The sequence below is a fragment of the Conger conger genome, chromosome 15 (assembly GCF_963514075.1).
Source record: "Conger conger chromosome 15, fConCon1.1, whole genome shotgun sequence".
In the NCBI taxonomy this organism is placed as follows: Eukaryota; Metazoa; Chordata; class Actinopteri; order Anguilliformes; family Congridae; genus Conger; species Conger conger.
Genome location: NC_083774.1, coordinates 12,649,482 through 12,668,816, shown reverse-complemented (window position 1 = coordinate 12,668,816; position 19,335 = coordinate 12,649,482). Strand labels below are relative to the sequence as shown.

Below are 19,335 nucleotides of genomic sequence, written 5' to 3'. Positions count from 1 at the left end.
TGGGCTACCGGTCACCATTAGGGAGGAACCATCCATCGCTCCTCCGACTGGTGCAATAGCAGCACTGTAGAACTGCATTGGACTGTAGAGTGTAATACAGCCAGAGGCTAGCAGGCAAGTGCATCGGAACGGTTGCCTCAATTACACCTGGCAAGATTAAACGAACACAGAGAAGTATTTGGAACCAAAACAATGACATAATTGGCCCAGGTCTGGTTCCCACCCAACATTCCACCAATGATTGCATTATATTTTCAGTTACTGTGCCGTAGCCACAGCGACGTCAGACTTCCTGATGAGCTTCACAGCCATGTCAATCTAGAAGACCATATGAAATGTATACGTACACACACACACACGTTTTAAAAATCCGTGACCCTGGGAATAATAAAAGGAGAGCGCATATCAGGTATCCAAGGGTGCATACCAAAACTCTCAAAAAACATATCCTCCATTCCTCCACTCCATACTGTAAGGGAGACGAATGGAAGAAAGGAGGAGACATTTTTTGAGTACTGGGACACACCCCAAGCATCAGAGCTGGCAGAGAGGAAGCAGTCGACTCCCAGATTCATCACTTCCTGTTCTGCTCTCTGCCTAAGCTACACCTGAATGCGTACCAATTGAGCTGACGCTGTCCTCTTGAACGACTTAGAGCACAGTGAATTCATATCAAGGTTTGATGAACACCAATATGGACACAAAAAGGGGAGTAGACTCCAATAAGGCCAAATAGGCAGATATTGCATTTGCCAACATGTCATGTGACGGGTAATGCCAGCTTTGTATGCGACGGGGTTTCTCCAAATCTAATGAAGGCCCCGGTGACGAACTTGAGTCCCCTTACCACACTCCAGAGCAGTTTGGGCTGAGAAACAAGCGGTGAAATTTAGTGCAAAGCACATTCAATCTACTACAAAGGCCCCAAAGGGGCCACATTTGTTGTGTGGAAATACAGGATATATGTACAGTATACAAGGTTGGTGCCTTGCATGTCAGCCAAACGCCGTTGGCGTGTGTGTCTGAATGCGTGTATGAATGTGTGTATGAATAGGTGAATTAAAAGCACCGATTGCTCAGCGCTTTGGATAAAGGCGCTATATAAATTCCAACCATTTACCATTTACAATCAGTGTCATCCCAATTGAGGGAGGCACAGGAAAAGGGCCCCAAAGTGTTTGTCTTATCACAATCAGTGTTTATTATTGTATTTCAGTATTCTTTTATTTACAATGTGTTACCTATGTAATTCTTTGTAATTGGCTTAAAATGTAGCTCATTATGTATGACAGGTGCTATATGAATAAAGCTTATTATTATTATTATAACAGCAAGATGCTCCATTACATTGACTTGAGGGTGAAAGGGGCATTTTATAATGAAAATTAACTGACAAAATTACAAATTGTACATGAAGTATTCCCGTTTATTTCATTAAAGCCAGACAGACAGAGTGATAGTGATAGGAGACCATATCACAGGAACTAACATTGGTTATGTGTAACAGTATGTGATGTACATTGAAAATGGCTAGCTGTGGTTTAGATCTGCTATTATTTGCTGTATATTGTTAAGCGGCAACACAGGTCTACAACTTCAGCAAAAAAAATCTCCTCTTTCCTCCACAGTGAAGTTTCTTTTACATTTTTAAAGCACCACAGACTTGAGTGTAAAGTTACAAGACCAAGGCCTCAGTCTAAGATTAATTCAATCTAACCCCAATGCCTCTCATCTCTCAGTAAAACCCATTTCAGCTCATTTTCACTTTTCCGACTACCGAAGCAACATCTCAAGTATGATTCTTGCCGAAATGGCCAAACATATAGAAAAGGAAGAGAACCAATAGAATCAAACCAACAGAGAATTTAAATGTGATATTGATAAATAAGGCCTAAGTGCATTGTGGTTAGACTGAAGAATCCCACACCATGATCCTACACCGCAAACAACTGTCACCAAGCAAAGCAGGTTACTTATTACATGTTAGTCATTACCCACAAATCACTTCAGTTAGGTCATGTGGTCAGCTCACAGCTGCATGCCCACTGAAACAACTCAGGGATCGGATCAACTCACTACAGAAACAGAAGTTAGAGCTTGCACTAAAGTAAAGCGGCAACATAAACTGAAACACCAACTGCCAAGGCACAATATCCAACTCCAAACACCAAGCATCATGTTTGGCTAGCTGAGAAAATAGTCGATCTGGAAATTAACTCACCGAATCAGACTGCATGTGAATTATACTTTTCATCGGGATGTTTGTTGAATAAAACATAAATTAAAGAAGCGTGTTCTTTTAATCTTTAAAAATTACACATACAATTAAATCCCGGTGAATAAATAACCCAAATACCAAAAACAAGGTATTGTTTTACAGCTATATTTTATGTGTGATGCTGGTATCCACCTACTTTCACAGGTAATAACCACATTACTCTGTGGCCTAAAATTAGAGAGAGTGTTACATATTGGATGACAATGAACTAATAGCAGACCCAGAAAGTAGAATGGAACATACCGATGAACCATGATAAAGAACAATTTATGCTGATCACACAATGCTCCTACATTAGTAAACGGTAACTACGGGTGAGCTGTTTATGTAAAGCACCAATTTTTCTATGCACCGTTTAACCATACAAATCACTATGATTGAAAAAAATTGTGTGCCAAATCAGGAGGAATTTATCTTCAAATCCAAAGTGGATACTGAATTGAATGCCATACATTCAAACTCAAATGGTACGAAGACTGAAGCATTCCTGGGGGGAGTGCATTGTGGCAATTCACAACCGTCTTTTCCAATAGCACAACAGCTGTAAATTTCTCTCATAAAACCTGACAATGCCCCAGCTGGCACGGTAACACTGGTAGATTCGCAGACAGAACAGGTTGTTCTTTCCTCAGAGTCTTTTATGCCCACTTTCAAAACTGACGGCCATGAAAAAACACCGACTTTGTTAGTCAAGACCAACTTTTCACTTCTCGGCAAAAACAACAAAAAACACCACCCTCCCCGCTTAAATTTTGGGGCAATTTACAGTATATAATTTGAAGAGAGCAGCATATTAGGGCGATGGTTTTGAAAGCTTTGGGTGAAATTGAAACGCGCTAAAATTCACAACACCTCAGGTGGAGAGGTTCCATCAAATGTGATCCCGGAAAAGAAAAAAAAAAAAAAAAAAGAAAAGAAAAAAAACGAAACGCGGTTGCAGCGACGCAGTCGAACCGCATACTGACCGCGGGGAATGGTCCCGTTGGCGAACATGCCGGAAGGCTCCGGGAGCCTGGGGCGCCTCAGCCCAGGTGCACCAGCACCATGACGGTGGTGTAGGTGTGCTGCATGCTGTCCGTGTCGCTCTCGCTCGCCCCGCTCGCCTCGCTCAGGGTGTAGCTGCTCGTGGCGATGCGGTCGCAGCCGATCTCGCCGTTGCCGAAGAAGCCGAAGAGCGGCGTGTTGGGGAAGACCTTCCGGAAGGTGTCCGCCTCCACGTTGCGCTTGCCGTAGTGGTTGTGGCCGCGGCCCAGGCAGGCGAACATGAAGCCCAGCGTGTTGCGCTCGGGGAAGTTGGCGGCCTTCAGCCGCCGCAGGACCGCCTCGGCGTCCTTCTCGGTGGCCACGTCCTGGTCCAGCAGCACCGACGCGCCCTGCACCCGCGAGCCGCTCAGCGCCAGACCCGACAAGCCGTACGAGCCCTGCCCACAGCTGGAGGGGACGGGAGAACGTTACGCACGTTACGCACACAACATCCGAAACCGCATGTTCACCAGCGCTGGTCCTGGGCCCTTTTCAGGGAATGGGTCACGTAAGAAACACTGAGCCATTCAGTTTAGCGCCTGTGGTTTGGTTTTCTTGTGTTTGGTTCGGTTTCAATCCTTTCATGTCATGTCACCATGTTCTATTCATTATGACGCAGTAAACTGACAGCGTGTTCGCCGAAGCACACGCACAACAGCGGCGTCTCTCAAGGAACAGCCGGACCGAGAAACAGAACAGGGGACTCCAAATTAGTGCAGAACCACAGAAGTGAATGAGGAGCGATTGAAAAAGAGGAGCGGACTCACCAGTCCCTAGAGTGGGTGAAGACGCTCTCCACGTGCCCCCCGGCCACCAGGGCACTGCTCTGGGCCAGCGGCTTCAGGACCTTCTTGAGGAAGCGGGCCGCTCGCGATCTGAACGCCTCGTACTCGAAGAGGAAGACCACCCGCAGGTCCGGGTTACCCACAAGCCCTGATGGGGGGGTGGAACAACAGCCTGCTCAGTCAAACCCAAAATCTCACAGCTGCTGAACAGGTTCAGAACCACCCCGACCACCATCAGGGGTCGTCGAATCTCGGTCCTCAAGGGCTGAGAACTGCTGGTTTTACACCCTCACTTGGAACTGGGAGTCAGGCATGAAAACAGCCAGGCCAATCAGTAGCACTAATGGTTCAGTTAATTACCTGGGAGAAAAGAAAACCAGGGCTGGATTTGGATTAGAGGGCCAGATTTGATGATCCGTGTATTAGACACTGCCCCAAATAGATAGCTGACCACCATTTCCTCTAGTCAGGCATGGCAAAGAAGAGCTGACTGCAGAGACTCAGTTTCTACTCTCTGGAACTTAACAGTCCAACATCAATAAGAGCTGCAGCACGGCTGGTCATAATGCCCAAACTAATGTGATGAAGATAATCATTACAATTAAAAAGAGATTATACACAGCCAAGCGCAATGTTCGGCAGGAGACGTTCGGTGTGGAGACCTTGTGGCCAGTAGGTGGTGCTGTGGGCCCCAGTAGCAAAACACCGCAAAAACTTAACAAAAAAGCCTCCATATAAAGCAACACAATTTTTTTACATTTGCATACAAAATAAACAATGGTCCCACTCATTTACAGAGCGCATTTGATGGAATGCTCTACCACCCCCGGCCACAGGAGGCGCTGTGATGTGACACTTGCCTGCTTCCTCGAGTGCTGCGTTGGAGAGGCTCTTCGTGCAGAAGTGGAAGGGGCGCACGGTGACTCCCTCCATGCTGGGGAACATGAGCGCGAAGCCCGCCTCCCCATCCTGGTGTTCCTGAGGGGGGCTGGAGCTCAGACCATTGGGCGTCACTGGAAGAAAGAGGGGGAGACGATGATCAGCATTCCCCACGGGTCAACCCCACTCCAAACCACAGCTTCCCTCCACGCTGTGCTACACCACCAACTCAGGGGAGGGAAACCCTGCGGTTTGGGTTGGTTACCTGGTGTTAGCGGTATGCTAACCTGCTTACGGTGAGACCTGCACTGGTTCTAGCTCATTAGAAGTATCATTTCCATCTCAGTTTACAGCATCACATTCTTATGCTGTAAAAATGACCCGGAGAACAAAGTACGCTAGGCAGAAAAGTGAAAAGGATCAGTTTTAGTCTGGCAATAGCATGATTCTTTTTGAGACCATCTGAAAAAGACTACCTACGAGGCAACCTTGTATGTTTTCTACTGACTCTGTGTCCTGCTGAGGGAAGGAAACACACCCCACTTGAACAGAAGCACCTGGAACACCGCATTTCTGCACTAGCAGTGAGGAAAGCACTGCGCACACTAAGGATTTTGGGATTCAGAGAGGTGGACCTGGTAGTGGTGCTTTCTTTTCACACATCATCATCATCATCATCATCATCTCCAGCTGCAGAAGACTAAAAGAAAACTTTAAGAAATGTTTTCAAATTCCAGGAATATCCGTAACCAACAGTGGCCACACAACACAACCGATCACCATGTACAGGTGAAAATAAATCAGAGTATTTCTCCTACCATACATGCAATGACGACTGAGCTTTCACAAAGCACGACAGCCACGTCTACACACAGCTCCAGCTCCCTGCATCTCCAGCCACACGCCCCGGCACCGCTCCCCTTTCTACACGCGCTCCTCAGCTTTGATCGAATTCCGTTTAGCTACATTCCCGCAAAGCTCCACGATGAAATGGCTTCAATTTAAAGATAAGGGGCCCGGAATCGACGAGAGAGAGCGGCGCGTTCCGGAGGCAGCGTCCGTTATCGGGAAGGTGACCCGGTGCCTGAGGCGAATTCACTTCCCTCCATCTTTACCGCCGATCTCTGCCTCGCCAGAAATCAAACGCGTGCACGCCGCCCGTTCATTAGCAGACTCTACTCTAGGAACGCGGGCAAGTGTGCGTCCCCACGTCTCCAGAAATCACACACAGCCCTCCTGAGCGTGCTCCTTCTCCCCCACAGGCCTACACATCGATGTTTTAGATTGTATCTCCGTGTACACCGAGCGGGGCTTCGTATCGGCTTTCATTCAATTAGGCTTAATGAGGCCGAGCCTGAAGGGGGACTACATGGGGGAGACGACTGAGACAGCGCTGCTCTGCCCGGGCTTCCCCCTCACAGCACGGGAGCGGGGACCTGCCTGCCAGCTGCAGGGAAGTGTGACTGAGAAAGAGAGGGTGAGAAGGGTGGGAAGAGAGGTAGAGACAGGAAGAGAGAGGTAGAGAGAGTGAGGTAGTGAGGGACGAGGAGGGTGGGACGAAAGGTAGATACAGAGAGAGGTAGAGAGAGGGAGAAAGAGGTAGAGAGAGGTAGAGAGAGGGAGGAAGAGGTAGAGGTAGAGAGAGGGAGGGACGAGAGGTAGAGACAGAAAGAGAGAGATTGGTGAGTGAGGTAGAGTGAGGGAGGAGGAGGGTGGGAAGAAAGGTAGATACAGAGAGAGAGATCTCTGCCAATAGGCCAGTCACTGCCCTCTCCAAGGTGCATGTGTTATACGAGGCAGTAAAAACCATGCATCCTTTAAACAGGACTGAAAGACAATCCATCTGAACAGCAGCCCAACCTCATCCCCCCAGGCACCGTCAGGAGGAAGATTTATGTGCGGGAACCTGTGCAGACAGGCAGCTCGCTCTTCTGCGACACAGTTAAGTGAGCTGGTAAAGATTTGAATGCTTGGGCTAAATGAGAATCTATCTCTCAGGGAGGCAGACTCGGTGTTCAGCTGTTCCAAAAGCACCGGCGAACTGCCAAGAACTGACACTGGCTCTCAAACACACAGTGAAAGAAAAATGATAAAAATTCAGTTTCTGGATAAAGATAAGCATTTGAAGCCACTTGGTACTACTTACTACTTGGGTTCAGTCTGGCCAAGATGATCTGTTCAAAAGATGCCAGTAACTATTTTCGTAGTTAGAGAATAATACATATTACACAACAGTGGATTGTTTCAGGGATGACAAAGAAAGGTACTCTCTGAGCAGAGACAGATTGTCAGATAGATTGAGACTCTTCATTTAACTGGCTTCTAACAAGTTACAGATGAGGGGTTCTTTTTCATTGACCTGGTGTATAATTACGTTACAGATGGGTGAGATGGGTTCTAATAGATTAGACATCGGTGACCACTGAAACTGGTTCTGACAGGTTTGAACCGGGCAATCGTCAATTACTCTGAAGCTCGACTGAGCTGCTTAGCATCTCTACAGCCAAACTAGCCTCTGGGAATCTGCTTTATCATTTACAACAGGTAAGTTTACATGCAAATAAACCGATTTCTGATATTCGGGACACAGCCAAGTTGCCGGAGAGGCCAATGGGGAGGACTTACGCACAACTCCAGATGTTGCGACACCCAGAATCTCACAGTCCCTGGGGAACAGCGCCTTCAGCTCCAACGCCAGTTCAGAGCTGTCCGTCTTCCTCGCTGCAAGGAGGGGGGTGGGGGGGGGGAGGGATGGCAGAGATGAGCTTGTGAGGAGCAGGTCAAAAGTTATGCTTTTAAGTTACTGCACACTTTTCACATATACAAAACAAAGGCAGGTTCAACAAATTTCATAATAATACATATTCTAATAATAAATATTAAAAGGTCCTTTTAAATGTTCTGTTGTTTCAACCACCACACAAAAAAATGAACTCAAATATTTGACCTCAGCTGCTTATTGGGTATGTTCTCTATCCAGACAGGTCAATGCCTGCCCCCTGAAAACAGCTGTTCAGTCAGAAAATTAACAAAGACACACACCTGTATCTCAGTGTCTACAGAATCTACTTCGCTCCAGCACTTATATACTGAACATACAGTGGCCTGTTGTCTCTGTACCTGACACAGAGAAACTTGAATCAAAGGGCTTACCTTTTTTCTGCCTGTAGCAACAGTCCGGTCCGATGATGGTCTCACAGTCTGCCATTATCAAAACTGTCTGAGGCAGCAAGTACACGTTCTGTAGAGTTCAGGAAACAGACAGGACAAATTTCACCATGACACATGAAATGCACATAGCGGATACTTATTTCGTGCATTTCGTGGAAGTTCCGTCTGCAAGTTCAGAAAGCCTGGAAAAACGGCCATAACACTCTCAGCTGTGCATGGGTTCCAGTGCTCTGCATTCGGGTAAATAAATAGCTCAAAATGGGCTAGCTCCCTGCTTACCTCGACCTCATCTGTCAAATTCCTGTGCAAGACATGGCCTTTTTCGCTGCCGCAGCCCGTGGCCGAAACCCAGGCAACCCGCTGCTGCGTCCTCAACACCCGCCGGGCGCAGTTCCTCCACAGCCTGCAAACACTGCCGCCGCGTAACAGGGCACCAATCAGAACTAGCGTATTTTATGACGCCATGAAGCTGCAATTCCCACTGCTTTTGCTCGCAAAATTCAGCCAGTCTATTTGTTTATGAAACAAGTTTGTGAAACAAGTAGACGGGCTCTACACCTTAAACACCATCCCTTCTAAAAAAGGGCACATTTAATAAAAGGAAGAACTGCTGAGAAATGGGTTAAGAGGAGCAACAGTGAGGAAATTATTCAAAGTATAGGAAACTACATTTTAGAAAAACACTGATGGGAAATGTAGTCCATGGCTGTATCAAACAGCCTTGCCCAATGCTGTGTCGTATTTGAGCTATGTGAACCAATTTGGTTATGACAACTGTACTTCAAAACAACCTACCGTGTCAAAATGTTACTCAGTGATAATTCATTCTGTATTTTTCATTGATTGTCTTGTTACGAAGGTGCACAATATCACATTTATTTTCATGAATTATAAAATGATGCACCACCAGCTTTCCCCACTCACCTCAGGTGCTGCACACTGCTCAATCTGAAAAGCTGAATGCTGAAGGGATACCAGGGAAACTGACTGAATGGTGGCGGGAAGGCTATTGTAAACGACAGGCCATTGACCAATATAAATTGGTGTTATTTCCCTGCTCGAACAGGTCATTGTAACTGTGAGTTTATGATAGGTTATAAAGCGGGGTGCGAATGTGAAGCGGAGACGCGTTCAGTGTGTGGACGTGACCGGCCCCAGTTGCGGAGAGAGGAAATTTTACTCAGAGAATCACTGGTTCTTGGAGGGAACAAATCAGGCATTTCTCAGTCCTATACATACTTGTGTTGATGACCCATTCTAGCAAGTGATTCGGAACCGGCATCCCTCGACGTGAAAACAATATAAACATATTCGCGAGGTGACAGCTAAAATGGCAACCCCTTGACTACTCGAGACCATATAAAACCCAACTTTTGGATAACCAACTAGACAAAGTAGAACCTTATTGAATTATGAAGATCGCACACAAGCTAGCTACGTTCTTACATTACCAGCGTGAACTAATGTTAACGTTAGCAAGTTAGCTAACAAGGTATACTTCCACTTATTAACTTTCAAGTTAGCATCTCGCTAATAAACAAATCTAAAACACCATAGAGAGCGAGCAGTTCACAAAAATCAGTCGACATCTATGATATCTAGACGACAAGCAATTCAACTAGATGTAATTGTCTGTAAATGCATTAAGAATCGCATGTTTACCAGCAAGTAAGAACACATCAAAATCGCGTTAGCCTGCTAGCACTACAGGCAATCACAACAATCACCTCGCTAGCTACTTGCTATAGCACTTACCAAGCTGTGCGGAGCAACGACTTGGTTGGAACGAACGTCAAAATTCTCTCCACCACTTCAGCCACATTACTTAAAACGTAACCAGCTTGGCTTCCAGGTCCTATGCATGGATTTTCAACATTTCCTTCCATGTTTTCTTAAAAGACACCCAATGGCTAACATAAAACTTTAACCTTTGAACTCGCTCCTCTTCCAAAAAAAAAAAAAAAAAAAAAAAACGTCTTGACATCCGGCTGCTGCCACCTAGTGGCATCATGTTTAGTCCTCCTTTGTATATTTGAGGCTAATTTGGAAAGTCAACGATGCGTCAATTCTTTGTTTTGGGCAAACCATGTTAAAATAATAGAATAATTAGGTTTTTATTCAGCTAGGAGTTCAAAAGGCTTTTGGAATAAGTATATTCATTTTCATATAAATACACAAAAACAAAAATGAACTATAAACCCACACTCTAGTTCAGAAATATTTGAATTAATTAAGTTTAATAGTACAAAATGTATTTGAAAAGCTGGCAGGTGGTCAGCGGAACGTTGCCACAGTTGTACAAACTAAACAAAGGAACACATGAAAATCATGAACTTTTTAGTTTGCCAGATGCATAGGCAAGCACCCCCATAAATTAATCCGCTCTCTCACACACACACACACACACACACACACACACACACACACACACACACACACACACACACACACACACACACACTCAGACCCCTCTAGCTTTATCAAATTCCTGTGCAATCTTCAAGGCAGTGGTGTTCAGTCCCACGGACTGCATGTTGGCGATGATGGTAACCACGACTCCCTTAGGGAGTGCCGGTGGGTCCCCCCGAGGCTCCACCGGGTCACTCGGGTACACCAAAAGAACACTGCTCGCCCCTACAGCGCCCCCTGTGTGTGAGACATAGTGCCTGCGACTCCTACAATGGCCATAGTCCTGCTGTTTCTCCACCACCAGCCAGCCCATGCCGTACAGGCCGTCTCTATCCCACGTTGGCTCTGTTTTGTCCACCGGGGTCCACGTAGCTCTGATAGTCTCTGGCTTGAGGAATCCCGGCAGGAGGCCCTTCACGTTTTTCACATGGGCTATCTGGTAGCTGTAGAGCATGGCATTTCCGAACAGCAGCAGGTCTCCCACAGTGGAGAGGAACCCGCCCCCTGCCCACTTATAGGAGTTGTCCACATAGGGGCAATTCACCACACGGCCTTTTTTGGTGAAATTGTAAAATCTGAAACATAAAACCGCATGCTTTCTTTTTTTACAAAATTATTTTGAACTATTAAATGACATTTTTTAAATGATTACATTTCATAAGTCGCTCCAAATGAAAGAAGTGGATCTTGATCAGCATCAAATTTTAAAAGAAGAAATATATCTTCTGCAATGTTATCTATTTCAATTCACTTACTATATTCCACCATTAAATAAAGTACAAAGTAGTTGCTGCAATTTTTCTGACCTGTCATGACTGGCTTGCAGACATATTGAAACAGATTAACTTTGGCCTGATGCTGATTACTTGTTTTACCTTGAGCGGTGATATATAATAGGGTCATTCTTCTCTGGCACAGTGTTGAGCATGCCCAGTTCGCGGAACACCTTCATCATGTGATCCAGGAATCGCTGACCCACCACCCTCTCCACCACCGCACTGACCAGCGTGTAGGCATGGGTGGAGTACAGGAACGTGGTGCCTGCAAAAACCAAATAACATACACATAAAACATTTCAACACAATGCTTAATGGATGCAGATTTGTTTTTGTATTCAGTGAGTTATAAGGATGCCTCTACTTAAGTCCTTAAATCCTTGTGTTGTCACTCACCGCTTAGAATCTTACCTGGTTTGAAAATAAGTGGATCATCTTTAAACAAATCCAGGGCATCAATTACACTCTGAAACCCTTCTTTTAGGTAGTACTCCTCGTGCTCAAATTCCTTCTTTCGGTTGGCCTGCTTACTCTTGGTGCCACTGTCCTCCATTTTAGGGGATTCTGTATTTTCAATGTTCTTCTCTTCCTCTTTTTTTTGCCCCTCAGGCAGTTTCAAAAGTCTCTTTGCTTTTTCCTTCAACTCCTTTACCTTCTTTGCGTCCCTCTCGTAGTGACGAATTCCACTCAGATGGGATAGTAACATTCGTGTAGTTATTGTGACCTGAGAATTCACACCAAAAACAGAAACCATAATCATACGGTGTACACATATAATACATATAATTATATAAAACATGGACATGATTTTCTATATGGCCGAAATCTCTCACCACCAAAAACATGTCAGTTAGACATTACTTCAGTAACTTTCAAACCCTTGATTCTATTTCTCCAAATTGAAAGTGTTTCAATTACGTTCATGGTATACAGAAACTCTTAAGCTGTATAATGTAAGAAATGACACCCTGGAAACACGTTGTGTTACTGTGACTTACAGCTTCACCCTCAAACTGTTTCTCTGGGAATTCGGGAACATATTTCTGCACAGGGGCATCCAGATCCAGCTGGCCCTCCCCCCAGAGTCTGGCCACAGCTACCGCTGTGAGGGGCTTGCTAATGCTAGCGATGCGCATCACCGTCTTTGGGCAACAGGCCACTCTGTTCTCCAGATCAGCATAACCAAGACCTTAAAATACGCAAAATAGCACATTAGTAAAACACCTCTCTACTGCTGCACAACAAATGACTTTATACATTTATGTACTACAGTTTTTACAATAACCTTCAAGCCATATTGGAGTTCCATCCACAGACACCCCAACTACAATCCCTGGAGCTCCCACTTCGTCCTTTTGCACCGCAAGAAAGAGAGAGGACAATAGCGTGATGAGAAATATACACAAGGTTTATGGGGAGAAAATACATGTGATGAGGTCTGTAAATAATTTGTGAATAAAATAATTTGTTTTGCCCTAAAATTTCCAATGACATTTTCCACAAAGATACTTGGAGTAAGGATGGTTTACATATTTGAGATTTGGGTCACAACACTTTTGCCCTTTTGGTGCCTGACTTAAACATCAATTTAGGTTACACGATGTTCTAAATCAGGAGGGTAATCATTATTTCAGTATTATTTTTCTAGAACAATGTATTCATTTCAAAAGATACCATTTTTTTTTGCTCGTTTTAAATATAATATAATGTATAAACTTTAGTGCCTAAACACCGAGATTTATAGAGCAGGGTCTATGGTGTTTTTGAGTGGATTACAGAGGCAATCTGAAGTGAGATTTCTTCATCCAAATGGAATCATGATCCATTTCGCATTCAAGACAACCTCATGTATACAGAACAATGCCAAGATATCAACGTACAATTAACAAATACGGGGGGAGGCACATAGGTCAATACACAAAATGCCCCTATATGTAGCAAACTTCCGGTTTTTACCAAGACCCACATGTATAGTTAGCTGTTGCAGTCACACTGCTCATTTAGAACGAGCTGAATTACCCAATGAGGTCCGTTTCATTTTTGCAAATAACAATTAACCTTGTTTAATACCTGTACCTTTATCCTTTGGAGTAGGTCTCTGCTTATTTCTATGGCACTGCAATATCTCGCAGACTCTGAGCGATCGTTTTCTGCTTCGTTGCAGTCAGAACGTTCGGAAAGGTACACTCGGTCCATTAACCCTAAAGTCAAAACAAACCCAGCACCAAGCCCTAAAATCCAAATCTTTGATTGCTTTGAGCGAAAGATCTGAAAAATCCGTTGTCTCAGCGACGTGAAGAGGGCTCGGTTCTGTTGAAAAACAACGGTGTGTTTACGAAGTGTACATTTATTATTAGACCACAGGGAAGAGTAGGAACGCATTTTCTGCGGGGAGATGTCCTTACACCTAATGCTTAGAAGATCCGCTGAACGTGAAAGCAATCGAGACATTTTCGACTGGCAAAATTTTTACCAATTTTTGTTTACCAAGGCGTGAAGTTAACAGATTCAGTCGCTTCCCGTCAACAAGACGGTTTCCCAAGACTGAAGCAGTATCACAGACACAAATAATCAAACCAGATTCCAGACATCGCGCGTAGAATGCTGAGTCGGTCTGAAGATTCAAGACAGTACACTGCTTTGAATGAACAATGTGAACATAATATGGATACATTAACTCAGCCAGTTTCGTGATCATGAAGTGTGTTAAATATTAAATTGCACTGTGGCATAAAGAACACCTGACCGTCCTCAGTGCCAGCCATTTGGCAAATAAAATCATTTTATGCTGTAACTAATAGCACCAACGCCAAATAGCTTATTATCAATTTTCATTCTATACGAATTAAATTGTAAACCAGCTGCCACTGGCGATACTTTGGACCATACTAACCTATTATTAGTATAGGACCGACTACACCATCTTATGAACGTGTCAATAAATTAGTTTTAAAACTAAAAAAAAAAAAACAATTAAAAATGCATATAATAAAAACATGGATAATTATTTATATTTTATGCTCAAAAATATGGGATAACTATATACTTTCATTTTATTTACTCTCACGTTAAAAATTTTTTAAATTTAGTAATCTAATTATTACTGAAAACCACAGGTGCCAAAATTATTGGCACCCCTAACAATTATTGTAAATAAAATCAAACAAAGTGAAATTGGCAATACAATTTTACTTTAATTAAGTTAATCTCAGCCTAAAGGAACCATATTGTGTGATTCCATCACTTCCTGTTTCACTAGAATATAAAAATGAATGAAGAATGAAAAAAATCCTTTGTCTACCATCAGCATGGGAAAAGCCAAAGAATTGTCAATTCAGAAGACACAGATGGTAATTGAACATCACAAGTTGTGTAATGGGTACAAAAAAGCATAAACGCTTAAACATACCATTTAGCACTGTGAGGGCAATAATAAAAAGGTGTAAAACATGGAATTGTTGCAAATTTGCAAACTCTTTGGAAGGGTGGCACAAAGACAGCCCTCACTGAGCACAATAAACAAAACCAAGCATCCAGAGTTTGCCAAATCTCATTGGAATTATGACTGGAAGAGAGTGCTATGGTCAGATCAGACCAAAATGGAATGTTTTGGCCATACACACAATCAACATGTTTGGTGGGAAAATTGAATGCATACAAGGAGAAGCAACTCATACCTACAGTCAAATATGGCAGTGGGTCATTGATGTTTTGGAGATGTTTTGGTGCCAAGGGCACCATTTAAGATTCAACAAAATACCAGGAAATCTTGGCAGAAAACATGGTTGCCTCTGCTAGGAAGCCTTGGAGTCTTGGTTGTAGGTAGATTGTACAGCAGGACAATGACTCCAAGCATACATCAAAATGGAGAGGGAGAGGTGCCAAGCGGCCTGTGGAGGCCGAATGAAGAGTTCTGGCAGGGGTGTAGGGTCTGATGATTTTTTGGAGGTAAGCTGGGGCAGACCCCTTAACTGCTTGGAAGGCTACCACCAATGTTTTAACCATGACAGGCAGCCAGTGGAGGGAAGTAAGCAGGGGGGTGACATGTGAGTGTTTGGGAAGGTTGAAGACCAGACGAGCTGCTGCATTCTGGATAAGTTGGAGGGCTCTGATGGCGGACGCTGGGAGGCCAGCCAAGAGGGAGTTGCTGGGTAAGTTGTGTGAGTGCGTGTGTCAAAAACTAATTCAGATTTATTCTGAATTCAGAGATTTCCAAGACTCAATTCACACTTATGTTGAATGAAGATTATAGCTTGAGGCCGTGCAGAGATATTCATGACATATCTGGCAGAAATAAACCTGACTGCACAGGTGTTTGCACATCCTACCACAAGTAGCTGCCTCTTATCATCAGCTAACATTTGATAACTGGTACGCAAAAAAACCCCAAATGTTTTGCAGTGGGTAGCACTGCCGCCTCACAGCAAGGAGGTCCTGGGTTCGAATCCCGGTCAGCCGGGGCCTCTCTGTGTGGAGTTCTCCTCGTGTTCCAGCCCCCCTGCGACCCTGTTCAGGATAAGCGGGTTACGATAATGGATGGATGGATGGATGTTTTGAATTAGTAGCAAAGACAGCCAGGTACTTTTCATGAACTAGCGAGCCATACCTAACCTATAGCTAACCTATAGCTATGTGACACGCTCTTTTGCACTCCATTTCAATGATCTTTGCATGACATTAACATTTGCAGTTGAAGTTATCCAGCACAGCTACTACTATACAGATGCTAGCTGAGCTTGTAGCCTTGTATAAGTGTAACATTAGACAGTCGGAAATTGACCAGGACAGGGTCGTTGGTGCAATACATTTATTTCTGTAACATTCATCATATTTTAATTTAATAAATGCTGCTTGTGACAGAAGTGGAGTTATGTTCATCAATGTTCATAGAAACATTTCAGTATTTATTGTTTGGTAGGAAGCAACAGAGCACTGCAAAAGGACCAATGCTGTATAGGTCTCTCATGGGGCAGTTGAGTGAGTTTGAGTTCCCTGGAATCTGGATTGATGAGAGAGGGGCAGGTCCATAAAGCAAAAGTTGTGGTGAAGAGCAATACATTTTTTTTAAGTTGATGCAATGCCTTTTCTGGCTGTTCCTGAGGGGTGGACAGAGACTTCCCTAGTTTTAGTGGGGAATCTCGCGGTCAGTGCTAGATTACGGGTGTTTAGCATATGGGTCAGCAGCATTCCAGTGTTGTGCCAAATTCCACTCCCTGCCAGATTTTTACTCCCCTCACTTGCATGCATGCGCATTTAGTGACACAAATCCTTTCTTGAAGCTGTCGCTTTTTGCAATTGACCAACCAATGTCTTTATGTCAGGGTTGCACGTCTCTGTGTTATTGCCAAACATTGTTCTTCACATAATCTGGCCAATTGAAAAAACATGATTTTTTTATCAGATGCTAAGTTTGGGCTCGGCTGTGAAATGAGACTACTGAGACAGTGATTTCAATGTACTAATAATAAAACACTACCTTGCTTTAACACTAGATGGCAAAAAGGCACCAACAAGGGGGAACAATTACCGGTTTTTTTTTTTGCATGGATCCTGTTCTCCTTTCCTTCTAGTTGTCAGGAGTTCTTGTGGGAGGAAACCAAAGTTTTCTCTCTGATAGCACTCCATCCACTCCAACCAACAACCTTCATAAGTCACCAGTCACCATACACCTCAGCTCAGGTGGAGAGAGAAAGATATTTTTAGTCAATAAACTGCAAGAGGATTAGCTGGAGAGGCAGGAAGGATCAGATTTGGAAACTATCCAGAATAATGCAGAGTCCACCTGAGCTTTTTCAGCTTAGGTGGCGCATAAAGGTGGCATTCCTGATAAATGGTATCAATGCCAGGCTGTTATGCAATTAGCCTTTGTATATTTATTCCTGCAACTGCAGCGCTTCTCCATTGGCAGTTTATAAAGTGTACTTCACAATGTCCAACTTTATAAAATCTTCAAAAATTCATGAGTACTCACGACTCAGGAAACATTATTCAACACAGGGTTTTAAAAAAATATTCCTATTTTTGTTGAATCAGCATGGCAGACAAGATTGTTTTGTTTGCTGTAAATGTGTGAAGACTGTGAATGTGTGTTTTATTATAATTTCAGTGTATATCTTTGAAAATATTCTGTGCCACAATAAAGAACATCACTATTCATCTCTATAGCCCTGAAGTAGATTTCTTTCCCTTGCTTCTTACTCAAGCCAAAATGACTTGCAGAAACTTCTGAAATCATGGGGCAGAATGCTAACAGCATTACCGAAATGAAATTGTTACATGGCAAGCAATATACACTGGGGCAAACCACTGACAAATACTGCAAACACTGTTGACACTCTGGCTGATGAGAAATGCCAGCGTAAGACATTGATGTCTCATCAATCACAGTTCAGTGCTTCCATTGTAGACCCAGACAATGGCAGATTTTCTGCCCCTTCCATCAAACAAACAGAGGATCTGCAGGAAAACCAGTGCAAGGTCAAACAAAGACAGGTGCTGAGATTTGATCTACGTGAAGAGTGTTGTGTTGTAATTTAAAGCTTAAAGTAATTTAACAAACATACATACATGCATGCAGCAACAATAACAAATGCCAACATTTGTCCTCGACTGAAAACATTTATCCTCGACTGAATTAAGCAGAGGCACTTCACAATCTACGGTATGATGCCGTTTTATTTACCATCACATGAAACTCTGTCGTGATGCGGTGGCCTACTGAATGGCTGCCAGGCAACAGGTGGCTCATGCACAAACTTATACCAGACAGAGTTAGGAGAGGCGCTTGCTTGTGCACATGTTGACACATTCAGTGTGTAGAGAGAAGTCAAAACACAGATAAAGTCTTAAGATTCCACCTCCAAATTAACCCTGACCTGACCTTGAGCTTTCGCAAACAGAACTGTCAACACCGTGAATAAAAGGGCTCCAGGACTGTCTGGTTTGCTGTAACATGAGTCAGGGAAACCTTGTGTTAAATAGCCCTGTGTTCATGTGAATATGGTTCCCAATACAGCTTATATTTATAATGTAGACAAAATGGTTACACAATGTGGATATATGCTCTTCACTACACAATGTATGAAATAAAAAATGATTAAATTGACACAAAAGGAAAGTACTTAGCAGTCTTGGTTTATACTGTATGCTGAAATGTTTACTGAATTCAATTTAATGATATCATAACTCTATAAATATTTGAATAACAATATTAATGTTCAGATGAACTTTACTGCAAGTGAATTCTCTTGCAACTAATTTCCAAATGCTTTGGAGAGCATAGGGCTTGCATGCACTTTCAATTACTAAATGTCTTCATCAAAAAGTACAGAATTTATCTGTACTGGCATCAAAAGTAACTCCTCGAGATTTGGCAAGCGGGAGAACCCAAGTAGGCTATTAAATCAAACATCACAAGCTACTTGAGCCTGTTCAAACAACGGACAAGGGGAGTATCATGGCCCTGTCCACCTCCAAATCAAGCCTGCACTCAGCACTCTCTTTGTATAAACGTGGACAATCTATAGAGCTACAACAGCACAGGAAGTAACAACAGACGTAAATATATAGTATCTTTAGTGATGCAATGTTTACACAATGTGTAAACATATTACCCAAAAACAAATATTTATATTTATTGGCAGATATAATTTTTGATTTTTAGTTTAGTTCATGGATTCAAAAAAGAGGACATGCTCATACCAGGAGTGCCAAGCTCTGGCCCAGCTGCAGTAATCCATAGTAGTACTTCTGACAAAAATTGGGGAGAAAGCCAGGCCACGGCCAGCAGGAGCACACAGGAAATGATATAACACCACCCTGATGGAGAGAGATTACTCTCTGTCCTGCGGCACACAGTACATACAAGATTGCCTGCTTCCTGCCATACAGAAAAAACTTTATGAAATATTTAAAAGATCTTAAAAGGAGGCCAAAAGGTCAAGCAAACTCCGATTCTCCGAGTTAATTTCCATTAAATGCTCGAGTTGACACCATTTGACCTGAGATCCATGCC

At 43.5% G+C, this 19,335-nt stretch overlaps 2 protein-coding genes across 3 annotated transcripts; both read right to left on the bottom strand.

Annotated features, from left to right (window-relative positions):
- Positions 1–1,405: 1,405 nt before the first annotated feature.
- Positions 1,406–10,056, bottom strand: fbxo22 (F-box protein 22). The gene is made up of 7 exons (XM_061222150.1): positions 9,892–10,056; positions 8,416–8,548; positions 8,119–8,206; positions 7,591–7,686; positions 4,947–5,099; positions 4,069–4,234; positions 1,406–3,709 (listed from the first exon to the last, which is right to left on the bottom strand). Exons 1-7 carry the CDS (start codon positions 10,020–10,022, stop codon positions 3,301–3,303), a joined length of 1,176 nt encoding a protein of 391 aa, XP_061078134.1. The 5' UTR covers positions 10,023–10,056; the 3' UTR covers positions 1,406–3,300.
- Positions 10,057–10,346: 290 nt separating this feature from the next.
- On the bottom strand, positions 10,347–13,902 carry lactb (lactamase, beta). Of its 2 annotated transcripts, none has more exons than XM_061222335.1 (6): positions 13,392–13,902; positions 12,607–12,673; positions 12,320–12,510; positions 11,733–12,045; positions 11,421–11,586; positions 10,347–11,120 (listed from the first exon to the last, which is right to left on the bottom strand). In XM_061222335.1, exons 1-6 carry the CDS (start codon positions 13,770–13,772, stop codon positions 10,598–10,600), a joined length of 1,641 nt encoding a protein of 546 aa, XP_061078319.1. In that variant the 5' UTR covers positions 13,773–13,902; the 3' UTR covers positions 10,347–10,597. The 2 variants fall into 2 exon arrangements, with proteins under 2 accessions (XP_061078319.1, XP_061078321.1); XM_061222337.1 differs by having other exon boundaries at positions 13,398–13,902.
- Positions 13,903–19,335: the final 5,433 nt, after the last annotated feature.

Bases quoted from the DNA above. Each gene is read 5' to 3' on its own strand.
- fbxo22 (XM_061222150.1), bottom strand. From the start codon at position 10,022: ATGGAAGGAAATGTTGAAAATCCATGCATAGGACCTGGAAGCCAAGCT. The intron at 5,100-7,590 runs GTAAGTCCTCCC...TCTTTCTTCCAG, and splicing joins CGCAACATCTGGAGTTGTGC to TGACGCCCAATGGTCTGAGC. The intron at 3,710-4,068 runs GTGAGTCCGCTC...CGTCCCCTCCAG, and splicing joins TTCACCCACTCTAGGGACTG to CTGTGGGCAGGGCTCGTACG.
- lactb (XM_061222335.1), bottom strand. From the start codon at position 13,772: ATGTCTCGATTGCTTTCACGTTCAGCGGATCTTCTAAGCATTAGGTGT. The intron at 12,046-12,319 runs GTAAGTCACAGT...GTGAATTCTCAG, and splicing joins AACAGTTTGAGGGTGAAGCT to GTCACAATAACTACACGAAT. The intron at 11,587-11,732 runs GTAAGATTCTAA...TGGTTTTTGCAG, and splicing joins TCCACTTATTTTCAAACCAG to GCACCACGTTCCTGTACTCC.